Here is a 26,543-nt window from a genome sequence, read left to right on the forward strand (position 1 = left end):
TATTGCTGACTCACATGCAGGGGAAGGAGCCACTGTTGCAGCCTCTCTTTCAGCACCTGCAATGAACACAGGGAGGCCCCCTCTGAGCCTAGCTATAACAGTTGTTAAGGGATAGAAAAACACTCCAGGGGTGGAGGGATGGCCTGGTGTGCCTGCTGCTGAGAGCCAGAAGAAGGTCACAGAGAAGGACATTTCTGGAGACATTCCTATTACACCTGAGCCCACAAGCTTCCCTATGCAATTGGCACTGCTGGTGCTGCCAGCACTCCCGTGACACATACAGGGCACTACTTCTGGCTCACATGCAGGAGAAGGAGCCAATGTTTTACCCCCTCTCTCCCCACAAACCAGTGCCTATAGACAGACAATAAAGGAAGCTCTGCTGGTCACAGAGTAATACAAAAAGCCCCCAAGGGTTGCTCACCAGGCGCCTTGTGCCAGCTACCAGTAAAGAATTACACTAGGGCCAGATTGCCTATACCCATGGCTGCCAGCATCATGGCACATTTGGCATCATCCTTGGGGCTTCTGTGATCCAAGCAAGGCACTACTGTGGAGTCATATGCAGGGAGAGGAGCCACTATCAAAGCCTCCCTCTCCCCACACAGCTGTGTCTGCAGAAGAACAATAAACTAAACCCTCACTGAAGCAGACCCAAAGAGCCCCAAGGAAGTCTCAGGACCACACTCTGGCAGTTGGACCATACAGAGAAGCAAGGGCAATACCAAAGCTTAGGAAACTCAAACTTGGAAGGTAGCAGAGGGTATTTCAAGGTTGATAGGGAACTTCATTGTCACCAGGGCTTTCACAGCCAGATAATTAGGCCCCAAGCTATGGCTGGCTAAATCCACAGCCCTTGTCCTAGGTCAACTTGGCGCTGGAACCCTCATTTTCTCTCCTTGTTAAGAGAGATGGCTGCTGGATATGATCTTCCTGCGAGGATCAGCCCCTTAACAGAGCTGGACAATCTCCCTCAGAAGAAACCCCATGAAGCACAGCTTCTCAATTGGATCATGGCCTTAATCAGGGATCCCATCACAGAACCAAATATGAGAGAAAATCAGATGGACTCAAAACCTGCTTTATTTATCCTCCCTGGCTTGACACACAGTCAGAAAACAGAGACCTGGAAGAAATGGATAAATTCTTTAAAAAGTACAATCTTCCAAGGCTGAAACAGGAAGAAATGGAAAATATGCACAGACCAGTCATAAGTACTGAAATTGAGATTGTGACTTAAAACCTCCCAACAAACAAAAGCCCAGGGCCAGATGGCTTCACAGGTGAATTCTATCAAACATTTAGAGAAGAGCTAACACCTATGCTTCTCAAACTCTTCCAAAATATAGCAGAAAGAGGAACACTCCCAAACTCATTCTACAAGGCCACCATCACCCTGATACCAAAACCAGGCAATGATGTTGCAAAAAAAGAAAATTACAGGCCAATATCACTGATGAATATAGATGCAAAAATCCTCAACAAAATTCTAGCAAACAGAATCCAACAGCACATAAAAAGATCATACACCATGATCAAGTGGGGTTTCTCCCTGGAATGCAAGGATTTTTCAATATATGCAAATCAATCAGAGGTACATCATATTAACAAATTGAAGGATAAAAAAACATATGATAATCTCAATAGAGAAAAAAATATTTGACAAAATTCAACAAGCATTCATGACAAAAACTTTCCAGAAAGTGGGCATAGAAGGAATTTACCTCAACATAATAAAACCGATAAATGACAAAAAAAAAAAAAAAAAAAGACAGCATTCAAAATGGTGAAAAACTGAACGCATTCCCTCTAAGAACAGGAAAAAGACAAGGATGCCAACTCTCACCACTATTATTCAACGTATTTCTGGAAGTTTTAGTCACAGCAATCAGAGAAGAAAATGAGATAAAAGGAATCCAAATTGAAAAAAAAGTAAAATTGTCACTCCTTGCAGATGTCTTGGTATTATACGTAGAAAACCCTAAAGACGTTACCAGAAAACTGTTAGCACTAATCTATTAATTTACTAAAGTAGCAGGATACAAAATTAAAGCACAGGAATCTCTTGTATTGCTATACACTAACAATGAAACAGCAGACAGAGAAATTAAGGAAACATTCCCATTTACCATCACAACAAAAGGAATACAATACCTACTAATAAACCTGATGAAAGGGGTAAAAGAGCTGTATGCAGAAAACTATAAGACACTGATGAAAGAAATCAAGATGATACAAAGAGACTGAGGGACATGCCATGATCTTGGATTGGAAGAATCAACATTGTGAAAATTAATATTCACCCCAAAGCAATTGACAGATTCAACACAATCCCTATCAAATTAAGAATGTCATTTTTTACAGAACTAGAGCAAGAAATTTTAAGATTTTTATGAAAACACAAAAGACCCTAAATTCCTAAAGCAATCTTGAGATGGAAAATGGAGCTGGTGGAAGCACACTCCCTGACTTCACCTTATATGACAGGGCTTCAGTGATGAAGACAGTACGGTACTGGCATAAAAACAGAAGCATATATCAATGGAAAAGAATAGTGAGCCAACAGGTAAACCCATGTACACGTGGGCACCTTATTTTTGACAAAGGAGGCAGAAATATAATGGAAAAAAGACAGCCTATTCAATAAGTGGTTCTGGGAAAATTGGACAGCTACATGTAAAAGAATGAACTTAGAACACTTCCTGACACCATACACAAAAATAAACTCAAAATGGATTAAAGACCTAAATCTAAAGCTAGACAATATAGAACTCAGAGGAAAACATAGACAGAACACTCTATGACATAAATAAAAGCAAGACACTTTTGTATCCACCGTCTTAGTTAATGGAAATAAAATCAAGAATAAACAAATGGGACCCAATGAAACTTAAAAGTATTTGCATACCAAGAGAAACCATAAACAAGACAAGAAGACAACCCTCAGAATGGTAGAAAATATTTGCCAATGAAGCAACCAACAAAGAATTAAACTCCAAAATATATAAGCAGCCCAGGCAGCTTAATATCAAAAAAGCAAATAACCCAGTCCAAAAATGGGCAAAAGACCTGAATAGATGTTTCACCAAAGAAGACATGCAGATGGCTAACAAACACATGAAAAGATGCTCAACAGCACTAATCATTAAAGAAATGCAGGTCCAAATCACAATGAGGTATCACCTCACACCAGTCAGAAAGGCAATCATCAAATAATTAGAAGTACTAAAAGCTGGAGTGGATGTGCAGAAAAGGGAAGCCTCTTGTACTGCTGATGGGGATGTAAATTGGTACAGCCACTTTAGAAAACACTATGGAGGTTCCTTAAAACACTAAAAATAAAATTACCATGTGACACAGCAATCCCACTTGTGGGCATATACCCTGAAAAAAGCCATAATCCAAAAAGATACATGTATCACAATGTTCACTACAGCACTATTTACAATAGTCAGGACATTGAAGCAATGTAAATGCCCATCAACACATGACTGCATAAAGAAGATGTGACACATATATACAATGGAATATTACCCAGCTATAAGAAGGAATGAAAGTAAGTTATTTGCAGTGGGGTGAATGGACCTAGAGTCTGTCATACATAGCATTGTAAGCCAGAAAGAGAAAAACAAATATTTTCAGCTAACTCATATATATGGAATCTGAAAAAACAGTTCAAGTGAACCCAGTGACAGGGCAAGAATAAAGGTGCTAATGTAGAGAATGGACTTCAAGACAAGGGGCAGGGGAGGGGGGCAAAGGGGAAGCTGGGATGAAGTGAGAGAATAGTATTAACATATATACATTATGAAATATAAAATATATACCAGGTGTGAAGCTGCTGCATAACAAAGGGAGATCAAATAGATGTTGGATTATGACTTAGAGGGCTGTGATAGGGAAGGTGGGAAGGAGTGACAAGAGGGAGGGCATATGGAGATACACATATAAATAAAGCTGATTCACTTTGTTGTACAGCAAAAACTGGCACAACAGTGTGAAGAAATTATATTCTAATAAAGAGCTTAAAAATAAAATAAAATGCTTTGGGATAAAAAAAAATTATCTGTACCTCATGTTTAGACATTATAGAAACCTATTGACTTAATAATCACTGGCTGGATATCTTTAGCCAAGCCTAGAACCTTGATATTCCACATTCCAGGGTTGTTACTAAGCCTTCTGTTTTAGCTTCAAGAGTTTATCCAATCCTTATTGCATTTTTTTAGAACCATTTGGTGATAAGGGTGTTCCCCTTGCCCCTCAAGAAACAGAGTGACCCCTAACTTAGTTAATAATCTCTTCCCATTAAAGGAATGGGAAAGTCAGGAACAAACAGAAAGGAATGTAAAAACAGATTGCCACTGATCTTTCACAAAAGGGTTTCCAGGAAAGTGTGCCTCAGTCTCCTCTCTGACTACTCCATTATGTTTTTCTTATGACTGCTAAGTTTTCCAATCCTTTTAGTTAAGACTGAGAAGGTTGCACCAATGTTTACAAGAAATTGTATCAAGCAACCAACCACATCAATGACCACTGGAGGCTCGATATTTGTTATATATATGGTATCTCTAGGCAGAGCCACTTTAGGCCTTGGGCACCCACAGTCTTCTGATTGCAAAACAATCAAAGGCTAAGTGGCCTCCATCACTCTCTGGTGTCTGGGGCATTCCCTCTTCCAAGCCCTGGCTGTTTGCAAGGGGCACATTGATACAATCCTTTTGTCAGCACAGGGTTCACTGGCCTCGTATGGGTACCTATAGGCCTTGTGATCTTCCAGGGCCACATTGGCCCTGAAATGCCAGCTTCCTCTTTGCTGGTCTCTGAGCAGATATAGCCATGGCCATGATATGGGCTTTTTGCATATTTCCCTGGATGCATTCAGCATTTTCCACCATATCCCTATTACTGAAAACCAAATAAGCCAATTGGAACAAGTTGTTCATCAGTGTCTGAGCACCAGCCATTTTATCCTGAATTTTGTGCCTGAGATTTGGGCCAAACTGGGCTAGGAAATGCATAGCTAAAAGGCCTGAACCTCAGGGGAGGAGGGATCCACTATTGCTCAAGATCCATAGCCATGTAGGGTGTGTCAGTTAAACACTCCTCTGTCTCCTTCCTGGAGTTATCCCTCTGAGCTATACATGCCTTAAATTCCTTTGGGCAGCCATGGCCTGGATACAGTGCCATGAAAATTGAATATAGGGTACATCACACCATTTTAAATTTCTTAACTCATATCATGGCCAAACCTGATGACATAATCTATTATGTTTTTTTCTTTTAATTCCTGTGGTCCAAATCTTACCCATTCCTGGAGTATATGGTCCATAGGTGTTTTGGTTAGGAATGAGGCAGACTGACCCACTTCAGACAAGACTGAAGTGACATCTCTAACTCCCAAGCTATCCAAAATTCCCCTAAGTCACAATTAACCACACAATATGGTCAAATTTTGCATGTACATAATTAGATGTGACTCCTTCCAAGGTAGTCTCCCAACTAGCTGTTAGTGCCAAAAAGTTGTTACAAGGAAATGGCACATAAGACATTCCAAATAGTCCAAATCAAGAAGACATTCTTGATGCTGACGAGCAGTTGGTCTAGCTATAAGTTGGGAATAAAGGGTCAGCGCTTGTGAGGGTCAGAGGGAGGGGAGTAAAAGCAATACAAAGTACACCTTGGTTGTCACACAGATTTTCTGAGGTTAACAGAGGATAGATAGAAAGAAAGAAAGAAAAAAAGAAAGAAAGAAAGAAAGGAAGGAAGGAAGGAAGGAAGGAAGGAAGGAAGGAAGGAAGGAAGGAAGGAAGGATGGAAGGAAGGGAGAAAAGAATGAAGGAGAAAAACCTCTGAGTCAAGGAGAAGGGTAACGAGATTAACAATGTTGTCCTGGACCTGCTCTTGAATGTGTATAAGCATACAGGTTTGGCATGTCAGTCAAAAATAAGCAGACATCGACACAGCGTCCTCTCCAGCATAGCTGGCATGTGAGGTACTGAGGTAGGAGATAGATGGGCTCCAGGCTAGGCATTTACAACTGGCCTCTTGTTTACATCTCAGGGGGCAGAAAAGATGATGAGATCCAGGCCAGACATCCATTACCAGCCCCCTCTTTACCTATCCTGTGGGAAGAGACACACTGGATCCAGGACTACATATTTACTACCAGACACCTGTCTATATTTTGATATCTGCACTTCCATATACATAACCATAACAGGAATAGGGTAAATAGCTGAATTCTGGACACTGTTTTGGCAGGGGCAGAGAGGGGCTAAATGCTGTTAAGCAATCAAGAGGTCATATCATCCACACCCTTGAGAAAAGGGATACAGTACAAATGCACAGAAAGCCTCCTTGGAGGTAAAAAAGGAGCCACCCCATAATGTCATGCTAAGGCTTTCCCATAGGACTCTGGGCTGAAATGCATCTTGGAAAAGAGGTGTGCACGCATGATGGGGAGGGTCCTGGGACAGGTCACCTGCGGGGGGAAAAAAAACAGATAATTGGCCAAAAGTTAACAAACACCAGGAAAAACTGCCCTATATAAATGACTTAACTGCCTCTTTACTCCACTGCTCCTCATTAAGGAGGATACCCACACCCTTTCTCTCTGGGTGTGCATCCCTGCCTTGCTCCTTTCTTAACTAAACAAATTGTTTCTCTGTGTGCTCTCCCACTTGTTGTTATGCTATGTCTCTAATAGTAAACTTTGTACCTGCTTTTATACATTCAGTCTGCGTGAGAAATGCATTTCTCACTGGGGGCAAGAGCCAGGGAAAACTACCTTCTAGCCTCTAGCCCTTGCTTGTCTGGTTCCTAGGAGGCCTAGTTTCCATGCAGGCTACCCAGGTTCACTTCCTGGGCATGAAATTAAGACCTCAGGTTACCCCACTACTCACTTTTGCTTCTCTGGGATCAGGTGGTGCTGAATCCCAGGAATTCAAGGTAAAGGGCAGGTCTTGCACAAACTGCTGGCTGGAGATTTCTGGCTTTCACTCTCTCTCCCATGAGAAGTTACTTGCTCTCACCTCTCTGCTTTGGTCTCTTCCAGGACTCTCAGGGCTTAATGTCAGCTCTCTCAGTTCAGGAGCCCAAGGAGTCTCTCCGACTTTCACTTGTACTCAGTCTCTCATTCATTGGCTCAAAAACTCCCGTCTCCTTCTCTCTCCCAGTCTCTCTGTCTCTCTCCCTGTCTCTGCCTTTGTCTCTCTCTCTGTTTCTCTCTCTCTTTGCCTAAACTACAACTCCCAGCATTCCCCATGCCCAAACAGTTCCTCATCATCAAACTTGCCAGCAATGGGCAGGGAGCTGGGATTCAGTGCCTGCAGCTGTCACCTACCAGTTTTGCCCTGCTGCATGACACATTTTATTTGGGGAGGGGGAGAAAAATTGCTTCCCACAGGTCCCACTGCCTTCCATTGTCTTTCTCCTCAAACAGCCTGTTAGGCGTGAACCCCTCCCTTTGCTTTTTTTTTCCTGCAATTTTCTAACCTACTCCACTCAGGAAACAAGGTCTTTTTTTCACCTAAGCCTATGTCTCCTTCATTTGTACTTTACATGCCAAACAAAAGGGTGAAATGTTACAGAGTCCAAGCTCACTCTACTCAAGGCATGACAGGCCAATGCATCAAAGACGAGGTATTGAGGTAAGGAATATCACTTCATTCAGAAAGCTGACAAACTATGAAGATGACAGAATAAAGTCTCCTAAAAAACCATCTTATTGGGCTCTGGATGCCAGTTTGTTTTATAGAATCAGAGAGGGAGAGGCAGGGAAGTAAAGTAAAAAGGGTTATCTGTCTTGCAAAACATCTCCTGGGAATGACTAGCCTTGGAGGAGGGGATGTGTTAATTTCACAAGTGGAAAGGGTTCCCTGAGGCAGGCCATTGTGTATGATTAAAACAATGGAAAGCAAAGGTTAAAGTCAAAGAAAAAAATACAACATGGAGTCTGATTTAGCTCTACAGGGTAAAATTTCCCCTCTGTCATTGTCCACTCCACAATCTGTGGACAAAAGGTGGCAATGTTTTAACCCCTCCATCAGATGGATCTTTTGGGGAGTGTCCACCATCGGTGTCAGTATTCCAAATGTTGAGACTTGTCTTTTGTTCCACTTTGGAAGTGTAAACCTGTAAACTTAAAAATATTCACAACCTAAAAGTTGAGAGTTATCAGGAATTTTGAGGCCTAAAACTGACCTTCTGGGACTCGAACCCAGCTAAACTCAGATTGTGACTCAAACCCAAGTGGCTGGGAATTCAACCCGGCCAAAACCCTGATTGGGACTTGAACCCAAGTGGCCACATATCAAGTTAAAGAATCTAGTATTTTTCTATGTATGGGAAGATGCAAGAGGCTGTGCTCATTGAAATCTTTTTTTTTTTTTTTTTTTTTTTCATATGTACCACAGCTGTCTAGGGCTTGTATCCTGTGTTTTCACATCCTGAGTTTCCTCAGGACTCACCATAGAAAGTGGTTGCAGTCTGATGGCTGCTAGATGGCAGGTCTTCTCTTCCTGAGTTTTCTCAGGGTTCACCAGCTCACATTGGTGGCCTGAAGCCACCAATGACAGATCCTCTCCTCTTGGTCAGGAATTTGACCAGTATTTGGGAGATGTTTCATGATGAAATTTTGTCCCACGGTGCTGGGAGTCTCATCCCAGGTCAAGAAAATATTCTTGATATGCCACTCCAGGTGCTAATTTCAGATTAGACCCTATTGATAAAAATTATATGGACTCTATCTAACTATGATCCAGGAGACATTTACCCTTGTTGCTTCTTCCCATATCTATAATCACATTATTACACTTTTAGCCATAGAAGTTTTGTTGGAGGCCTGGTTACACATTGGGTACTACAAGAGACAAGAATCATAAAATGGGCAGGATATAAGCAACCCAGCTAGTAACATTGACAAAGACATACTGCAGCAGGGAGACACAAAACACAAACAATTTGTAAACAAAGAACAAATTAAAACAATGATTAGTATAACTAGTTGTAATCCAGCTGCAATAAAATACCAAGCCCACAGGAGAGACAGCTGGAGACACCAAATTCTGGCAGGATCAGGTACAGAGAAAAAAGAAAAAAAAATGTTTTGTCTTTGTTTACAAAGGCATACTTTATCACCTTGCTGTAGGTCAAAACATAAAAGTTGTTTTCTTTTTTTTCAAAAACAAGGATTAAAGCCAGTATATTTCCCAAACGTATAAAGTTATAATTCAATATTTTCCAGTCTACTCACTCTCATGTAATTAATTCCCATTGATCTGGATGAAATAATCAAGCTTTTTGGTCATTTGTTACCCAGTCTAGTAATACTATCTAAAGGAAACTTACATTTGTTAAAAATTTATTTTTAAAGCATCAGGACATATCAGAAGTTAGGGATTCCATATAAATTTTGGAATATCCATATAAATGACATTTATCCATACACTATAATCTAAGGTTCATCTCCAATCACTTGACAATGTTTTTGAAATAATTTGAAACACCAAATAAACTTAGCTTGGCATCTCTTTCTGAGATGTCTCAGAGATGTTCTTTCCAAGTATCCCAGAGTCAGGTGGAGGCTAAAAAGCTTTAGTCAGATTTTGATATTTGGGCAGTTTGTTAAAAATATCAAAAGGGTTTTAAAATACAGCAGGATCATAGGTTACTGTGAAACAATACTTATTCATTTAATCAAAGTCACAAAATGATTTAAAGAAAGCAAATACAGGTCACCTAAGGGTGCAGAAACTCATACAATCAGTTATCAAAGAAAGAGCATTCTTAACAGATAAAATTCCAGTCTTGTATTAGGTTACTTAACAAAGTCCATTTACTTAGTTAACTTCAATTTAACTTTAATCTTGACCATATACAAAACATTATCAGTAAAATGTAATTTCATTTCTCATAACTTCTTAACTGAAAACACATTATACTATCAAGTTATTTTTCTTGCTGACAAATCTGCAACAGATAGCACTATTTCATTTAACTTCTATTAAACCTACATGCAGTGAAAGTGCCATACTTAATGTTGATGGCTCTAATGACATGTCTATATAAATTAGATACTATTTCCCAGTTCACGTGAACCTGAAACTCATTTAGCTTAATTTCTCTTGTATTTAGAAGTATTTGGTTTTTAAGTGCTTACTTTTCTTTAAGCCAATTAAATAGAGCTCATATACAGATTAACCTCAACAATTTTATCTAAAGACACATAGGAACACACAAACAGAGAGACCTCATAGTTCTCATTTCAAAATTTCAGCCCAGAGTCAGGTACAGCAATGTAAAACCCATCAGTTTACAAAAGGTTGGACTAAGATTGTGTTTCTGGCAGATGGAACAAATCAAGCTCACTCATCTAGATGGTTAAACCCTTTTTACTAATATTTATGGGAAACAAGTCAAGTTCTAAATTACTGTCTCCTAGGATGACTTTATTTCCCCTTTGTTGGTCTCTGAGCAGATTCAGAGACTAACGAAGCCATTGCAATCATGTGGGTGCTTTGCCTATTTCTCTGAGTGTGTTCAGCCTTTTCAGCCATATCCCTATTATTGAAAACTGAATAAGCCAATTGGACACTAGAGCTTGAGGACTGGCAGTTTCTTTCTGAATTCTGCACATGATGCCTGGGGCAGACTGGGCCATGAAATGCCTAGCCAAAAGGGCCTACACCTTGGGGGAGGAGGGATCCATGTTTGTTTGGGATCCATGGCCCTGTAGGGTGAGGTCCCCTAGTTTGCCTTCTAGAGGTTGTAAGAACGAACAGTGTTGTAGTTCTCCAGAAACTCCCATGATCAGGATAGACTAAGATGTTTTCCATGTCACACTGGTGTTTACCACAGAATATGTGGCACCCGTATCTATTAGAAAGTTAATCAACTCATTCCCCACTGTCAGTGTTACCCAGGACTGCTGTGGGGAAATCAGAATTGGATGCCTCAAGTCCAAGGGAGTCTCCTGGTCTCTTACCAGATATCAGGCAAGGGAAATTGCCCTGCTGTAGAAGTGGCTCCTGGTCCAAATTGGGTGCCCTGCCAAGTACCTGTGTTCCAGGGTTAATATCATGTCCCCACTCTCATTTTCTCTCCTTTTCCTTGTAGAACAGGTTTCCTCTTGGGTTTCCTTTCAGACCACTGTACCATGAGGTGGCAGGCCTCTGACTCTTTTTCTTCCTGATGCAATAGCATAAATGCTTCTACATATGGAATCTCATCTCTTTTCCCTGCTCTGCTGCAAAACACTTCTGACTGCTAGATGGTATAATAATTGAGTGAGCTATTCAGGGGCCATTGTTCTTCTGATAGGCTCATGGCTATGCTTTGCCCATTTATCTAATATACACCCGAAAGAGCTCTCCTTTGGGATTGATGGAGTTTTTCCTATTTTTATAAGTATGATAACACCAAAACACAAAAGATGCAAACAAATTCCAACACTAAAAGTCTAAACAAATTCTAGCATTGATGCACATAGAACCAAGACAAAACCAAGTGAACTAGTTCCCAGCAAGCCAGCTCCCAGAATCAGGTAGAGTCCTACAACAATTCACCCCTTCATCAGGGTACCCCAAGAAGATTTGCTTCTCCCATAAAGGAAAATCCCAGATTCAGGGGGAATATGTTCCCTGCATGTATGCTGGAGTGATTTACCCTCAGAATTGGATCGAGTCCATTGACTCATATCCCCAGATGGGACTAAAGTCCCCAGGATGGGACCAAAGTACCCCAGACAGGACCAAAGTTCCCCAGGTGGGACCAAAGTCCCCCAGATGGAACCAAAGTTCCCCAGATTGGACTGAAGTCCCCCATATGGGATCAAAGTCCCCCAGATGAACCAAAGTTCCCCAGATAGAACCAAAGTTCCCCAGATGGGACTGAAATCCCCCAGATGGGACCAAAGTCCCAGAATCAAATCGAGTCATTTGACTCGTAATACAGAAGGATATACAAAACCAAATCAAGGAAACATCAAGACAAACAAACCAGTTACTGACTTGGGTAGACTTACCCTACAAAATCAAGTCTGTGAGCTCACAGAAGTTGGTTGGTTCCTTGCTTCAACTGCCAAGCACTGGGGTAGCTGGTGCCACTTCAGGGAACTTTGAAAGGAAGAACCTCAGGATAAATGGTACTGGCAGCTGCTAGGGCCTTGCCCCAATATACCCTGAATGGGACCATCTAGCCATGAGCAGCAAGTCTCCTGGCTGGCTCACCAGATTTGCTACTGAGTTCAAGCTCGCTCTGCTTGCTGCATGACAGGCCAATGCCTGAAAGATGAGGTGTTGAGGCAAGGAATATGACTTTAATCAGAAAGCCAGCAAACCATGCAGATGGCAGAAAAAAGTCTCCTAAAAAAAAATCTTATTGGGCTCTGGATGCCAGTTTATATTATAGAATCAGAGAGGGAGGGGCTGGGAAGTAAAGTAAAAAGAGTTATCAGTCTTGCAAAACATCTCTTGGAATGACTAGCCTCAGGGGAAGGGATGTGTTAATTTCACTAGTGGGTAGGGTTCCCTGAGGCAGGCCATAGTGTATGATTAAAGCAATGAAAAGCAAAGGTTAAATTCAAAGGAACAGATCCAACATGGAATCCAATTTAACTCTACACAGTAACAGAAAAACTTTGGGTTCCTCTGCTGATTACTCTCCCATCTTACTCTGTGTCCAAAGATCCTCTATGTAAATATTCCTATCTCTCAGCCCTCAAATCCTGACCACTGTGGCACTTTCCATTGTGGCCAACTCCAGGTCCTCCAGGAATTCCACCTTCACTCCAGGCCTTAAGAGCACATAGCCTATAACAGAATACCTACCATGCTGGTCACATCCAAACAGCCGACATACTAGGCTTTATAGATTCTCGGTCTCTAGGAATACATTCCAGTGTAGTAAGCTCTATAGACAAGGGATCCCTCCTAAGAAAATTTCTGGCAAGCGGTCTGCACTGGTTCAAAAGCCCGTCTCTGTCCCTGGTGGGTTGGGTGTCTTACATGAGTCTTTCATGGGGTCCAGAGATATATGGTCAGGATTTGGTGAGCAAATATACTTAAAACCCCACCAGGTTCAAAAGGAATTAGTGGCCACCCCAAATCCTTTCATGCATGAGCCTCCTGATAAGTGATTCTAGGACTCTGGATTTCATTCTATGAATGTTGTCTTGTTCTGGGTTGCAGGTTACTTGACATGGGAGGATCCCTTTTCTAACCCAGTTGGGCTGAGAAAAAGGAAAATCTTAGATTTCACTTTAGCAGTGCCTGGCCTTTTTTAAAGTAGGGGGGTGGAAAAATGGACTGAAAATGTGTCTCTTACAATTAGATCTTTATTGCCACAGAATGGGAAAATGGAATGAGATTCTCTATTGTTCAGGACTTTCTCCTATAATCAAACACCCAAGGAATCAGAAAAACTCACTGTTATCAAGTTGCCATTGCTTCTAGGCTTTTACTGGTAGAAGCCAAGAACTACATATTTCCTTTAAAAAAAAAAAGAAAAAAAAAGGGAAAACAATTCATTAGAACAAGCATATACTTCCAAGTGTTAAGATGACAGGGATTTACTTAAGCTTTTTAATTTTGCACTTAAATCGCTTTTGTCTCTTCCAGTGAAAGTCTTGCTTCATAAATACATGAGGGTTAATTAATTACTTTCTTTAACTTGCATGCACATACTTAGGACAGTTTCAAAACAACAGCAGCAATATCACCAACAATAAGGTGTTCGATACAGTTTCAGATTTCTTTGGCTTTTTCTTTCGTTTTTGTATTTTAGGGAGGATGTTTTGTTTGTTTCTTTGTCTTTGTCCTTAGAAGATACTGCACTCTGAATATAGAGTCAAAATTCTGCAATTTAAAGCCACTAAAGTAATATTTTGTTCTGTGTGGTTATATCACCAACTTGATAGAATTAGGTTTGTTTGTCTTAGATCTCAAGTTCTGTAGATGTGTTTATTTATCTATTTTTTTTTTGATTCTGTAACACATTTATATGGTTGCAAAGTCAAACTATGGAACAAGAAATATATAACTTCTGTCTCTGTCCCTTCCCCATAAATTACAATTTTTATTAGCTTTTGGTTTATTCTCCCACTCTTTCTTACTGAAAATAGACATATATGTATATGGAAAAGCAACAAACTATAAGCACCATTTTGGTCCCTCTTTTTCAAAACTAAACAGTCTACCTTGAAGATCTCACCCATTCCAGGCCTCCCTCTATTTCCACTATACCCAATTGTTCAGTTGCCCTATGCCATATTCAAAGCTCCCCAGTGGATGGGCACTTCAGCTATGTTTCTAATCATTGGCTTTTACAAACAATGTTGTAGTGAATACCTTGTGAATATGTCATTTTGGATTTTTGCCAGTGTATCTTTGGTAAAAAGGCCTAGAATTAGAATGACTGAGCTAAGTGGTTATTGTGTGTGTCCTGCCCCATGTCCATGATGCCTTCCTAGCCCTTCCATTCATTTCTTTTCCCTCTATGAGTTTGTGAGAACTGCCCTAGACTGTTGTCTCCCTGAAGATAAGGCCCACCTGTGCCTTACTCAACTTTAACTTTCCAGCATCTAACCCAAAACCCAGCACACCAGTTGCTCCATATATCTTTTTTCAGTGATATGACGTACCTTGTGGATGCATGCATCATAGTTCTTCCAATAGTGAAATTCTGCAATTGTAATACTACCCTAGCCTAGATTTTTGATGCAGATTAGGATCATAAGGGCCCTGATCTATGTTATCTGTCCCACTACCTAAAGCCACTCACTCATGCGACTGGGCTGCCCCTCAAGTCTTCACTTTGCCACTTGACCTCTTGTATGCTAGCATCTCCTGTCAAACTGAGGGCAGCAATGCGCATCTCATGAATTTGCTAGGAAGACCACATGTAATCACAAATGTCAAGCATGGCCACTAGCATTTACTTTTATCACGTTACTACCTGTGCCTCATTGTCAAGTTGGCAAGAGTCTCCCCACTCTTAATTAGTGCATGCAGTTAATTTTGGTTTTTCAGCAAAGGCCCAAGGAAGAAATTACACTAGAAACCTCTGTATTCTGAGAACTTTATACATGCACACCTGTAGGACACCAATGGGGGTAAAGATTTTATCAACTGGTTCATATTTCTTTTCAGATCCATTGGTGGCCAAAAAGGTACAATTAAGGCAGTTTAGAGCATATAAAACTAGGAGCTCTTAGCCATCACTGGATGCTCTTTCCAGAGTAATTGCAGCCAGGAAAGGAACATGAAGTCACTTGCAATTATTTGGCTGCTGGCCCTCTCAGAGTACCTAGTCATGTAAGTACAGGGACTATAAGTGTCATCACCTTTCTTTCTGTGGTTTTCATTGTCCTTGTATTCTTCCACTGGTCAGAGTTAGAAGAAAATATACTTATTGCCTTACACTCTTCAAGTTCAATTCACACTTATTAATGAGTACATTGCCTTGAGCACAGAAAGGCCCAAGGGGCTTGGGGTCGGCCTGCAGGGTTGCACAACTCTGGGGTTGTCAGTCACATCCAGACCTATGTGAAAATGGTACTACTCCGAATTGTTCAGTGCACCACACCTGCAACTGTAAGTGTGGTCCAATGGAAGAGCACTTCTTCTGTATTTGCTTCTAGGTCTTCTATCTGCTCCCTCTCCATTTCTGTGTGAATGTGTCTGTATCTTCATCTCTGTATGTCTCTCTTTCATCTCTCCAACTCTTTGGCTGTTTCTGTGCGTACAGAAATCTCTGAGTTTTCTCTTCTTCTTTTGGTTCTTCCTTGCTTCTCTATCCTCTTAATTTCCTAATTTATACCACATCTCCTGGCTTCCTCTCTCAACCCTCTCTTCTGCTTGGGCCCTGGAGAAAGGTCAGGGAGGCTACTTCTAGGCTGTTTTACCTCTAACAAACAGGGTGACCACAGCCAAGTCACAAGTACCCTGCATTTCCATTTCCTCCCCTCTAAAAAGAAGATAATGATCTTCCTTCTACCTCTTTCCCAGAGTTTCTTTGTAAAAGATACAGTGGGATGACAATAGCAATGGTAATGCCTGTCCTTGTTGAGACTTCCTACATATCAGGTACATTATATCCATCATCTCACTTAATACTCAAAACATTCTATGTAGAGTTGGGAGTTATTATATTCCACCTTTTTACCAATGGGGAAACTGAGACTTCAAATGGTCATATGTCTGACCCAAGATTACACAACAGAACCAATATTCAAACAGAGGTCTTTGCCCTACTTTTTGCATGGCAGCCTGATAATAACATGACACTCATAAAAATGCTGGGAAAATACACGATGATGCAAAGACTGACATTCATAAAATAACATGAACAGCTGATTGTTCCCCCTTCTTTGTTTCCTTTTCCCAATGTTTGGTGAAAATATCCCCTTAACGAAGATCAAGACCTTGCAAGAAACTCTCAGGGAGAAAAACCTGCTGACAAATTTCCTGGAGGCAAACATTGACGACAGGTCACAAAATGCCACTGGTGACCCAAAAATTTCTCTTTACCCATGAAGAACCACCTGAATGTGAATATCTTGGGAAGATGCCACTCCACAGTGCCTGCTGGTGCCCTGCCCTAGCACTGGGGCTCACCTGGAAGTACCAGGCTAGATGTTGTGATAGGGTTCCTGAAAGAAGCAGAACCACTGGGGAACAAGGACCCCATTGTCAGAGGAGAAGGCACTCTCCTCCTGAACTCTGGGTCCGTGGTGACTCAGCCCAACATTGACCAGGCAGCAGGTAAACATTCATTTCTGTGCTAAAGTTATGTCATTAGTTTGAGGGAGGTTGTTCTTTCTGAACTATCAGAGCCACGGTGTTACAGGTGAAAGGTGAGGCATGGCTGATCAAAAGATATTGCCCAATGCACATTAGCTTTGAAACCCCAGGCAGAGGAAGATCAGCTTCCATAGATCCAAGAAGGACACCAGAAAAATGTTATGGACCCCTATGGGCTGTGAAGCCATAAAAATATAACACTATGTTTATTGTTATTGATTTTTAAAAGGGTCTATTCTATTCTTCAAGAATGCGTAGGCCAGCCTGAGGGATAGGCAAAGAGTAAATACATGCACAACAAAAGGGCCAACTGCGTGGTGTTGATAGGACATGGTCCGAGTCTAGAGGAAGTGGCCTGGGTGACCGAGGAGGGACACCTGGAGAAGGAGACACTCAGGCTGCACCTTGAAGTGGAGACAGTAAAGCTTTTCAAATGATGGCACGAGGAATTCCCTGGAGGAATAGTGGTTAAGACTCTGTGATAAAACTGCACTGTCACATTCAATCACGGGTTGGGGAAGTAAGATCACACATGGCAAAAAAAAAAAAAAATCAAATGAAGTCACTGGGCTGAGCAGAGTCTGAGAGCTGGGGTGTTTGGAACGTGATTTCAGGAGACTTGGGGTGCCTGGACAGAGGCAGCATTTCAAGAATCGAAGGTGGCTAGGGCAGCCAGGCCTGCCCTAATGATCCCCCCACCCCCATAACTGGTCTACTTCAGAAACAGCACCATTGGAACACCCTCTAAGGAGTTCATGGTCGTCTTTGACACCAGCTCATTTGACTTGTGCGTGCCCTCCATCCTCTGCTCCAGTCACCCCTGCTGAGAATACCTGATGTGAACACACACCCCCACACATCTTAAACTCACTCTTCAATCCACCCATCATTGGCACTGAGGGACACATCTCTTGTGTCTTCAGGTGCAAAGAAGCTCTTCAACCCTCACTTGTCCAAAACCTTCCAGTGTACAAGCCGGCTCTTCAACCTCAAATACCGCAGTGGGATGATTGTTGGATCTCTTGGCTATGACATCATACGGGTAACTAGAAATCAGAAGCTGAGTCAGGACTAGTTCTGGGAAACACATGGAGGACCACCTGGGAAGCCCCATCTTTCCCAAAGTCCCCTAGTGTCTGGCCTCCACATTATAAAACTTGTCCCTGGGGAGAGAGCACTCCTGCTGACACACTAACTCCCAGAATGGCTAACCCAGAGAGTGCCTTGGGGTGTGGATTTGCAGCTCCTTTGCCCATGAGCAGCTCAAGGTTCATTTTGCTGGAAGAATACAGAGAGGAAAAGCACCCACATTTCTATTCTCACACTTTGCTGGGCACTTTCATGGAAATAACATGTTTAATCCTACAACAACCCCACAAAGCAAGACTATGATTAGCTCCGTTATACAGAGGAGGGAGCTGAGGTGCAGAGAGCCAGGGCCTATTCAAGAGCAGGCATCTGGTAAGTGGTAGAGCTGTGCTGTCCAGTTAAGATTCATGCAGCTGTGGGTTATTTGAGAGAGAGCATAAAACTGATCTTGGGCTCCTTGGGGCAGTTGAGGTCTTCAGGCATCTGGGCAGGGAAAGCAGGGGCCAGAGGAGGGGCCTGATAAATTGATTCTCACTCTAGGCGGCTTATGAGAGTCCAATAAAATCTATGGCCTGCCTCCACCAATGGGTCTGAGTGCCCTCCACTCTCTGTCTCTCTCTGTATCTGTCTCTCTCTGTCTGTCTCTCTTTCTCTCTAAGGCACACATATCCCCAAAAAAGATGTTTATCAGGCAGAATTTTCATAAGTCTCACAGCAACATGGTATAATGGGCTTCTGTGTTCCTGGGCAGGTGCAGAATCCATAACGCATTGTAATGAATTATTTCCATTTCTGTCATCTGATCATATTGATGCCAAGGACAAGACTACCCTGCTCTCCACTCATTTTGTCCTCAAGTGGGAACCATTTGGTCCTGCCCTGAGTCTCAGTTTCCTCACCTTTACAGAAGGCAGGAGGCCAATTTGACTCCCTTCAGATGGTGTGTGCAGGACGAGCAGCTGTTTGTTACAATGCACAGCCTTGTGCAAATGGAAATTGAATTCCTCTCCCAGCTGGGTCTATCCATCTGAGATCCACCCAGGATGTCACCAGGCCTCAGATTTTCTCTGTGGTCATCATGGCATCTCCAGCCCAGCCCACTGCTAGCCCCAATTTCCACACCTTTAAGTGGGAAACAACTCCTCTCTCACAGATCGGGAACATGGGAGTCTCCTTCAAAGGGCGACCATCAAATGCCAAGACCCGGAGGTAAAAAACAGCCTGGTGCATTCAAGAATTGAAAGGAACTCAAAGAAGATTACATGACCAGAGCAAAGGAAAACAGTGTCAAGGCATGAGCAGAAGGGCTATTCTGGAGACAGTCAGGGAGGGGGGCAGTCGTGGGAGGAGACTTCAGAGTGATCCTGGTGCCCACTTTGTCCCACTGTCTCTCAGAATTTCCATGAATGGAATGGCTATAAGATGTTTCAATGGCTGCCAGACCGTTCTGGATACCAGTATATCATTGCTGTTCACCCAACTACACTGGTCACCACCATCCAGAAAATCATCAAGGCCATAACTTTTGGTTGAGAGGTGCAGTGACATGCTACAGGGTCACTCTGGGGCTCTCCACATATCAGGGATCAGCTGGGCCAAATTCTCTCCTCTTTCTTTAATAGTACTTGGTTCCATGTGTCTCTATCACTAAACTGCCTACTTTCACCCTAAACATCAATGGCACTGACTATTCAGTAACTGCTGAAGCTTACATCTGGAAGGTGAGAGGCTAAACCTGGGGGATTAGTTCTCAAATCTGGGATGGCAGGAACCTTTGGGCTACTGCTGGGAGGAGGGGGCCCTCTGCAGGCCAAGCCACACCCCTGCAGATGCTACTGAGCCCCTGTGGTTGGTCCAGTGCCTCCCACAAAACTAACCACTTGAGAGTAGTGGGCAGTCTGAATATCCATCAACCTGAAATACATTGAGACATCATCCTGTGCAGGCCTGATGTGAGGCACAAGGAGAGGGGAACACTAAGTGCCTCTGCCCTCAAACAGCCTCAGTTCCACCAGAGCCCTCACGTGGATGAACACAGAAAGTCAGCTAGGGCAATCCCTGAAATAGGCCACGTGAGCAGTGGTGCTGGTTGGGGAGAGTCTCAGAGTGTTGTCCCACCATAATGATTTATAGTCTCCCTTCCCATCTCAAGAGGGTCCTGGTGGATTACCAGTTACATGGCTCCCCTTTAATCAGCTGTTATTTCCCCTTGCTAAGCCCCAGCTCCCCCTCTGTGAGTTGGGCTACCAGACCCCTCTGTGGGGAGGCTGGATGCTCACGTGGGTAAAGGGTGCACAGTGACTGCACAGCCATGATGCAGGGTTGAGGCTTAATGTCGGCTCTCTGTGGAACTTCAGAGGAGGCTAATGGGATCAAAGAAGTCTTTGAGGAACAGAGGGAAATTCAGTAATTTGAAACTCCCAGCCTCATGGAGGTATGAGGGGGGATGCTTGGGTTGAGGAAAATGTACACTGGAGTCCATACAAATGGCAAAACCGGGATGCCAAGTGGTGCCTGGTCCACATTAGGGGTGATGAGGGCTACAGACAAGGGGAGCACCAGGGTAAGTCACACAACCAGGCCTGGATTGACCAGCGAAGGTGAGCATGGGTCCAGGAAGTCTTCCTAGAGGGAGAGGAATCTTAAAGGAAAGGTTGTGTGGAAGACGGAGAAGAAAAGGCGTTCTCCACAGAGGAAACACAGAGCATATGTCAGAAAGAAAGAAACAGGGGAACTACTGGCCATCTTTGTCCTTTTTTTTTTTTAATATATGTTATTGAAGTATAGTTGATTTACATTGTGTTACTTTCTGCTATACAGAAAATTGACTCAGATATATACATATATACATTCTTTTCTCCATTCTTTTCCATTATGTTTTTCAATGGATATTGAATATAGTTCCCTGTGCCATATAGGATAGCCTTGTTTTTTATCCATCCTCTGAAGAGTAGCTTGCATCTGCTAATCCAAAACTCCAATCCTTTCCAGCTCAAACCCTGTCCTTCAGGGGAACCACATATCTTGGCCATTCTTGTTCTTGGATGGGCACCCCCCCTTTTCTCACCTTCTAACAAAGCCACTTAGTTCTTAGTAAAGAAGGTAGATAAATCTGAGAAGCTGCCATCTCTGGATAATGAGGAGCTTGGAAGGTGAGGACTCAGGCTGGCAGGGATGTATTGCCATCTCCCCCAGAGTCCTCAGGGCCTCTGTGTCTGCAACTTTCAAGAGCACCCAGAGCACTCAAACCAGCCAGAGACCTGGATTCTTTGTGATGTCTTTCTGAGACTGTATTTCCTGGTTTATGATCAGGGAAACAACAGGATTGGCCTGGCTCCTGCTGTGTAAATGCTGGGGCTGCTTCAGGTATCAATCAGTCCCACTCAAAACACACTCTCACTCACATGTAGGGCACTCCTGCCCAGGAATGGTGGTGGACTGTGTTTGGTGCTCTGCAAAGCCCTATTTTCAGTAAGGAATAAGGGATATCATTCCCAATGGTGCTAGTACAAATAGGTGCCTCTCTTTGTGTTCAGAAGCTGCTTCATAATCCAGCAGGATCTAGAACCTCGTATGAAACACTAGTGAGATGAGCCCAACTCCAGCTGGCTTCAAGGAAGGGGAGACTTTTGGGAAGGATGCTGGGAATCTGGGTCACACACACAAGAGCAGATCCACACATCTCAGTGAATGGAGCCAATAAATCAGAAACCATCGGCTCACTCTTTCTCTCCCTCCCACTTTCCCACTACCATCTTTGATTCTCTTAGCCTGACAGCATTCCTCCTTCAGGGTTCTACACATATATCCCCATGTGGTCTAACCCATAAGGAGAGAAACTCAGAAAATATCAAGGTACAAGGGAGGGCTCTGATGGATCCTCCTCAGGTCATGTGTCCAGCCCTGGACCAAACATCCTGGGTAGGGCCATGGAGTATTATGATTGGCTTTACGTGGTTACTTGTCCCTGCCCAATGTGATTGACAGTTTCCTCCAGCATTAGTGGACAGGGCTGGGGAGAGGCAGCCCCAAAGGAAGTGGCAGCAGGATGTTTTACACCATGGAAGACATAGTGATGCCACCACCAACTCCATGACCTCCTCACTCATAAGAATAATAAGGGGTAATAAAAATAGTTTCTATTCTTCCAATATCAGAGGACATTTGGCAATGGGCTTCTCCTCCAGCAGAGTTCTGGTTGAGGTCCTTCAACCTAACATAGCTCCCCATGTCCGCACACCCAAGTCACAAGCTCTCTGCCACCCACACCTGCAGTGTCCTTTCCAGTCCCACTTCCCAAGAGGTAGACCATGTGAGTCCCTAAGCCAGCACCCCACTCCAGGGCCCAAATGGCCCTTCCCTTGGCCTCCAATGCTGTTGGGGAGGATGCCCTGCATGTAAAGGGGGACCCAGGGTGTACAAAGTCTTCAGCCTTTCTGAGCATCCTCTGTGAGGAGATCCACAAACCATTTGGATCAAGCTGACATGATTTGGCACATTTGGAGTAGAAGCATCACTTCTATCCACATGGAGACCCTAGGAGGATGCCCAGGCTGGTAATAGCAATAGTCAGAGGTGGAGGGAGACCCAGAGGAGAGAAGGAGAAGGAAACAATACAAAAGGTGGAAAACACACTCCAACACATTACATAGTATAGGTTTTTACTAGGCAAGACCAACATCATGGAAAGGGACATCTCCCTTCCGTCTTCATTTCTTCATTCACAACAAATTCACTGAGAACCTACTCTGTGTGATGTGCTGTGGTGGATCCCAGGGATAGAGGGCTGGGATATGATAGGCTTAAGGGGAGTGTAAGAAGATTAGTTGCAGAGCTGAAAAAGGGAGGAAAGATGAGAGAAGAAACAGTACTTTTTTTTAATACTAAAGATCATGATCTGGACATCATGAAGACTCACATGAACAGCTTCTCAAACTCATTTTCCAAGTGTTCTTCATGGAAGCATAAGCAATCTCTCCCTGTTGGTGAGAAACCACCAATAAGAGTAAGAATAACAGCTCTGGTTAATTACATACGCCATGTCACTCTCTCCCCATGAGCTGCTGCAGGGCATGACCCCCTGATAGAGATGAAGGAAGTCTCCCCTAGACTTCTGGTCTGAGGACTGGTGAAAAGCACATAGTAGGCCCTCAATAAATACATGTTGAATAATTAAATGGATGAATCCGTAGATACTTCCACTAGAACACACTGCTGCCTCCCTCTTGGGAGACATATGGTGCCAACATGGCATATTGGATAACATCAACCAGAGAAACTCAGGATTTGCTGCCCCAAATGAGCAGATGGCTGAGACTGGAGCTGTGTCTGTTAGTGAGCCCACTGTTCCTGAGATTCTATATTTGTAGCCTCTGCTACCAACATCAGGATAAATTCTGATCTTTATCAATTTTTCTTTTTCTTTTTTTTTTTTTTTTTTGGCTACACCACACATTATGTGGAATCTCACTTAACTGACCAGGGGTCAAACCCACGTCCCCTAGAAGGACAGAGACTTAACCACTGGACAGTCAAGAATGTCCCAAAGTCTGATCTTCAAAGCAACAATCTTCCCCCACCTTCCACTTTTTATCATTTCCCCATTGCAGACCAGAGAGTGGAAAAGCCACCAGTGAGAGAAAAGGTAAAGAAAAACAGGAAAAAGATAGATCACAATACTTCTTGAAACAGTGTAAATTAGTACAATCTTCTTGGAGAAGAATTGTTCTCAAAATATGTGTGGTCTTTGTCCCAGGAATTTTGCTCCTAAGTTTTTTTTTTTTTTTTAAGCAAGGATCAGGAGCCCCCAAAGATATAAAAAAGCAAGGATGTAGTCCTCAGAATCTCTGACAGAAGGGAAAATCTGGGAATCCCAAGAAACATTACACATAAAGCATCCACAACACAGATAGCCCATCATGCAAACAACCGCTTTGAAATTATGTTTGAGGAGAAAATTTAATGTAAAGAAAAATCATTTTGATATGACATTCAGAGAAAAGAAAAGAGTACAAAACAGCATGTTTCCAGGTTTGCTAAGCACAGTGAAGTCAGTGCAGCATACTTGCCAGGCATGTACATCCTGTAGCTTTTCTACCTGGGTTCAAATCCCACCCTTGACACCTACCAGTCACAGGACCTTCATAACTTCATTTCTGCACATCAGTTTCCTATTTTGTAAATTTGACATAAGGATATCTCATCCCTCACTAATCATCAGGAAAATGCAAATCAAATGACAGTAAGACACCATTAGGATGGTCGTTGTCAGTAAACAAAAGAAAACAAGTGTTGACGAGAATGTGGAACCCTGTACACTGTTGGTGGGGATATAAAATGGTGTCGCTGCTGGAGAACATAATTTCCTCAGGAAATTAAAAAGAGTATGTATAGTTGAACCAACAATTCCACATCTGGGTATTTATCCCAAAAACTTAAAATTATGATCTCAAAGGGACATGTGTCCTATCAAGTACCTTTCAGCATCATTCACAATAGCTGAGATGAAGAAACAACATAGGTCCATCAACAGTTGAATGGATATAGAAAAACTGGTAGAGATGTAAAAAGGAATATCATTCGGGTTTTTTAAGAAAAAAATTATACATTTACTTTACTTTGCCAGGTCAAATTTGCATCACCTGGGATCCTCAGTTGTGAAATGCAGGATTTTTAGTTGTGGAATTTGAACTATTAGTTGTGGCATGTGGGATCTCCTTCCCTCCCCAGGGATCAAACCCAGGTTCCCTGCATTGGGAGCCTGGAGTCTTCTGCACTGTGCACCAGGAAATTCACAGTCATGGATGTTTATATATTTAATTTATTTTAATCAATTTGATATAATGCTAAAATTGACACCTTGCACCTCAGATTAGGACTTGAACCCAGGTGGCTGGGACTCAAATCCAGCCCAAACACAAGGTCTCCCAACTGAGATCACACACTTGGTCTTAGGACTTACTTAAGCTCATTTTCTTGATATATCATCGCAGAAAGAATTTGGTGAGAGACAATCTGATAGGTAAAAACTGAATTTATTTACACAGAAACACACTCCACAAACAGCAGTGTGCCATCTCAGAAGATGAGAAAGGAAATAGACCATGGGGTTGTCAATTTTTAAGGGGTGGGTAATTTCATAAGATAATGAGTGGGAGGAGTGTTCCAGCTATTTGAGGAAAGGGCAAAGATATCCAGGATTTGGGCCACCACCCAATTCTTGTTCCTTATGGTTGTATTCCTGAGGCTTAAGGTCTAGTCAAAATTGTCTTGTTCACCATCTTGGACCTATTTGGCTCTACTCAATTTATTTCATGTCCTCAAGCTATGTCATTCTTTCAGAGTTTTGCCCTGCCCCCTTCTCTCTTGTATCATTCCACCCACAGTGATTTTACTCATGTATTCTTTTTTATTAATACATTTTTTTTCTGTGCTGCTTTTTGGTCTCTGTTGGTGCACATGGACTTTCACTAATTGCGGTGAGTGGAGCCTGTACTTCGTTGCCATGCACAGGCTTCTTATTGCAGTTGTTTCCCTTGCTGTGGAGCACAGACTCTATGCAAGGGGCCTTCATTTGGTTTGACAAATGGCTCAATAGTTTTGCCTCCCAGGATCTAGAGAACAGACTCAGTAGTGATGGCACATGGGCTCAGTTGCTCCACAGCACATGGGATCTTCCTGGACCAGGGATCAAACCTGTGCCCCTGAACTGGCAGGCAGGTTCTTAAACTCTGTGCCATGAGGGTAGGCCCTACTCCCATATACTTATGTGAAGCAGAAGGGCAATGATCCATCCCCTGTAACCATTTCAAGTCTGAATAGGGCATTGACCCTACCAGTCAGGGAGTAAAAATCTCTGGATGCCCAATCTAGAAGCCCCCACAACAGGACAGCTTATTATTTTAACTTAGTATACACTGAAATCCTCATGTAGCCATCATCTTTGTGTGGAACTGTTGTAGTTGCTTCCATAGCCTGTCTATGAATGTCCTTAATGAAGAAGCACTTTTTATACCTGCATTAGGGTACAAAAATATCGATAAATGACAGAAGACTTAAAAGGAATGGTTAAAAACCTCAATTGAGTGTAAAAAATAAACTTGTTTACAATAATCAGAATTGTGAATGATTACACTTAACACAGTAAATAATCCTAGTTAAATATTTCTCTTTAAGATGCCTCAGGGGCCCTCTGAAACACCCAACAATTAGCTGGAAAGCAAAAGAAACAATTAAAATGTGATATTTGTGAAGTTTGTCAAAAGATTTTAAAACACTTGGTCAAATAAGATCATTGGTCACTGTGAAACAATAGTTACTTCTTAGCAAAGTTACAAAAGAAATCAAAAGCAAATACAGATCACTTAAAGGCAGAGACACTCACACTATCTGTTATTAAAAGCAGCATTTCAAGAAAACTTTGGAGGGAGAAACCAAATTCAGTCTTGGCTCAGGCCCCTTCCAACAAAATCCATTTACCAAGGAAATTTACCCCAATCTTAAAAAATCCTGATCTTGCACAACTCTTTTCAGTACCTTTTTTTCCATTCCTCTCACCTTCTTTTACTGAAAACATACATCTTAGGTTCCTTAAAAGCTATTTTTTTTTTAATGTAGGCTTTTCTGGTTGACAAATTTATAACAGAATAAGGT

The 26,543-nt window shown here is 42.4% G+C and overlaps 1 protein-coding gene across 1 annotated transcript in view; it reads left to right on the forward strand.

Moving 5' to 3' along the window:
• Window positions 1-19,424, forward strand: part of LOC130848766 (pregnancy-associated glycoprotein 2-like) — a 35,245-nt gene extending 15,821 nt beyond the window's left edge. The window contains exons 10-12 of the mRNA XM_057727166.1: window positions 16,604-16,763; window positions 17,726-17,844; window positions 19,287-19,424. Coding sequence (XP_057583149.1) covers window positions 16,604-16,763; window positions 17,726-17,844; window positions 19,287-19,424 — 417 coding nt within the window. The remainder of the gene's footprint in view (window positions 1-16,603; window positions 16,764-17,725; window positions 17,845-19,286) is intronic.
• The last annotated feature ends 7,119 nt before the right edge of the window (window positions 19,425-26,543 follow it).

This window comes from Hippopotamus amphibius, chromosome 3 (genome assembly GCF_030028045.1).
Source record: "Hippopotamus amphibius kiboko isolate mHipAmp2 chromosome 3, mHipAmp2.hap2, whole genome shotgun sequence".
Classification (NCBI taxonomy): domain Eukaryota; kingdom Metazoa; phylum Chordata; class Mammalia; order Artiodactyla; family Hippopotamidae; genus Hippopotamus; species Hippopotamus amphibius.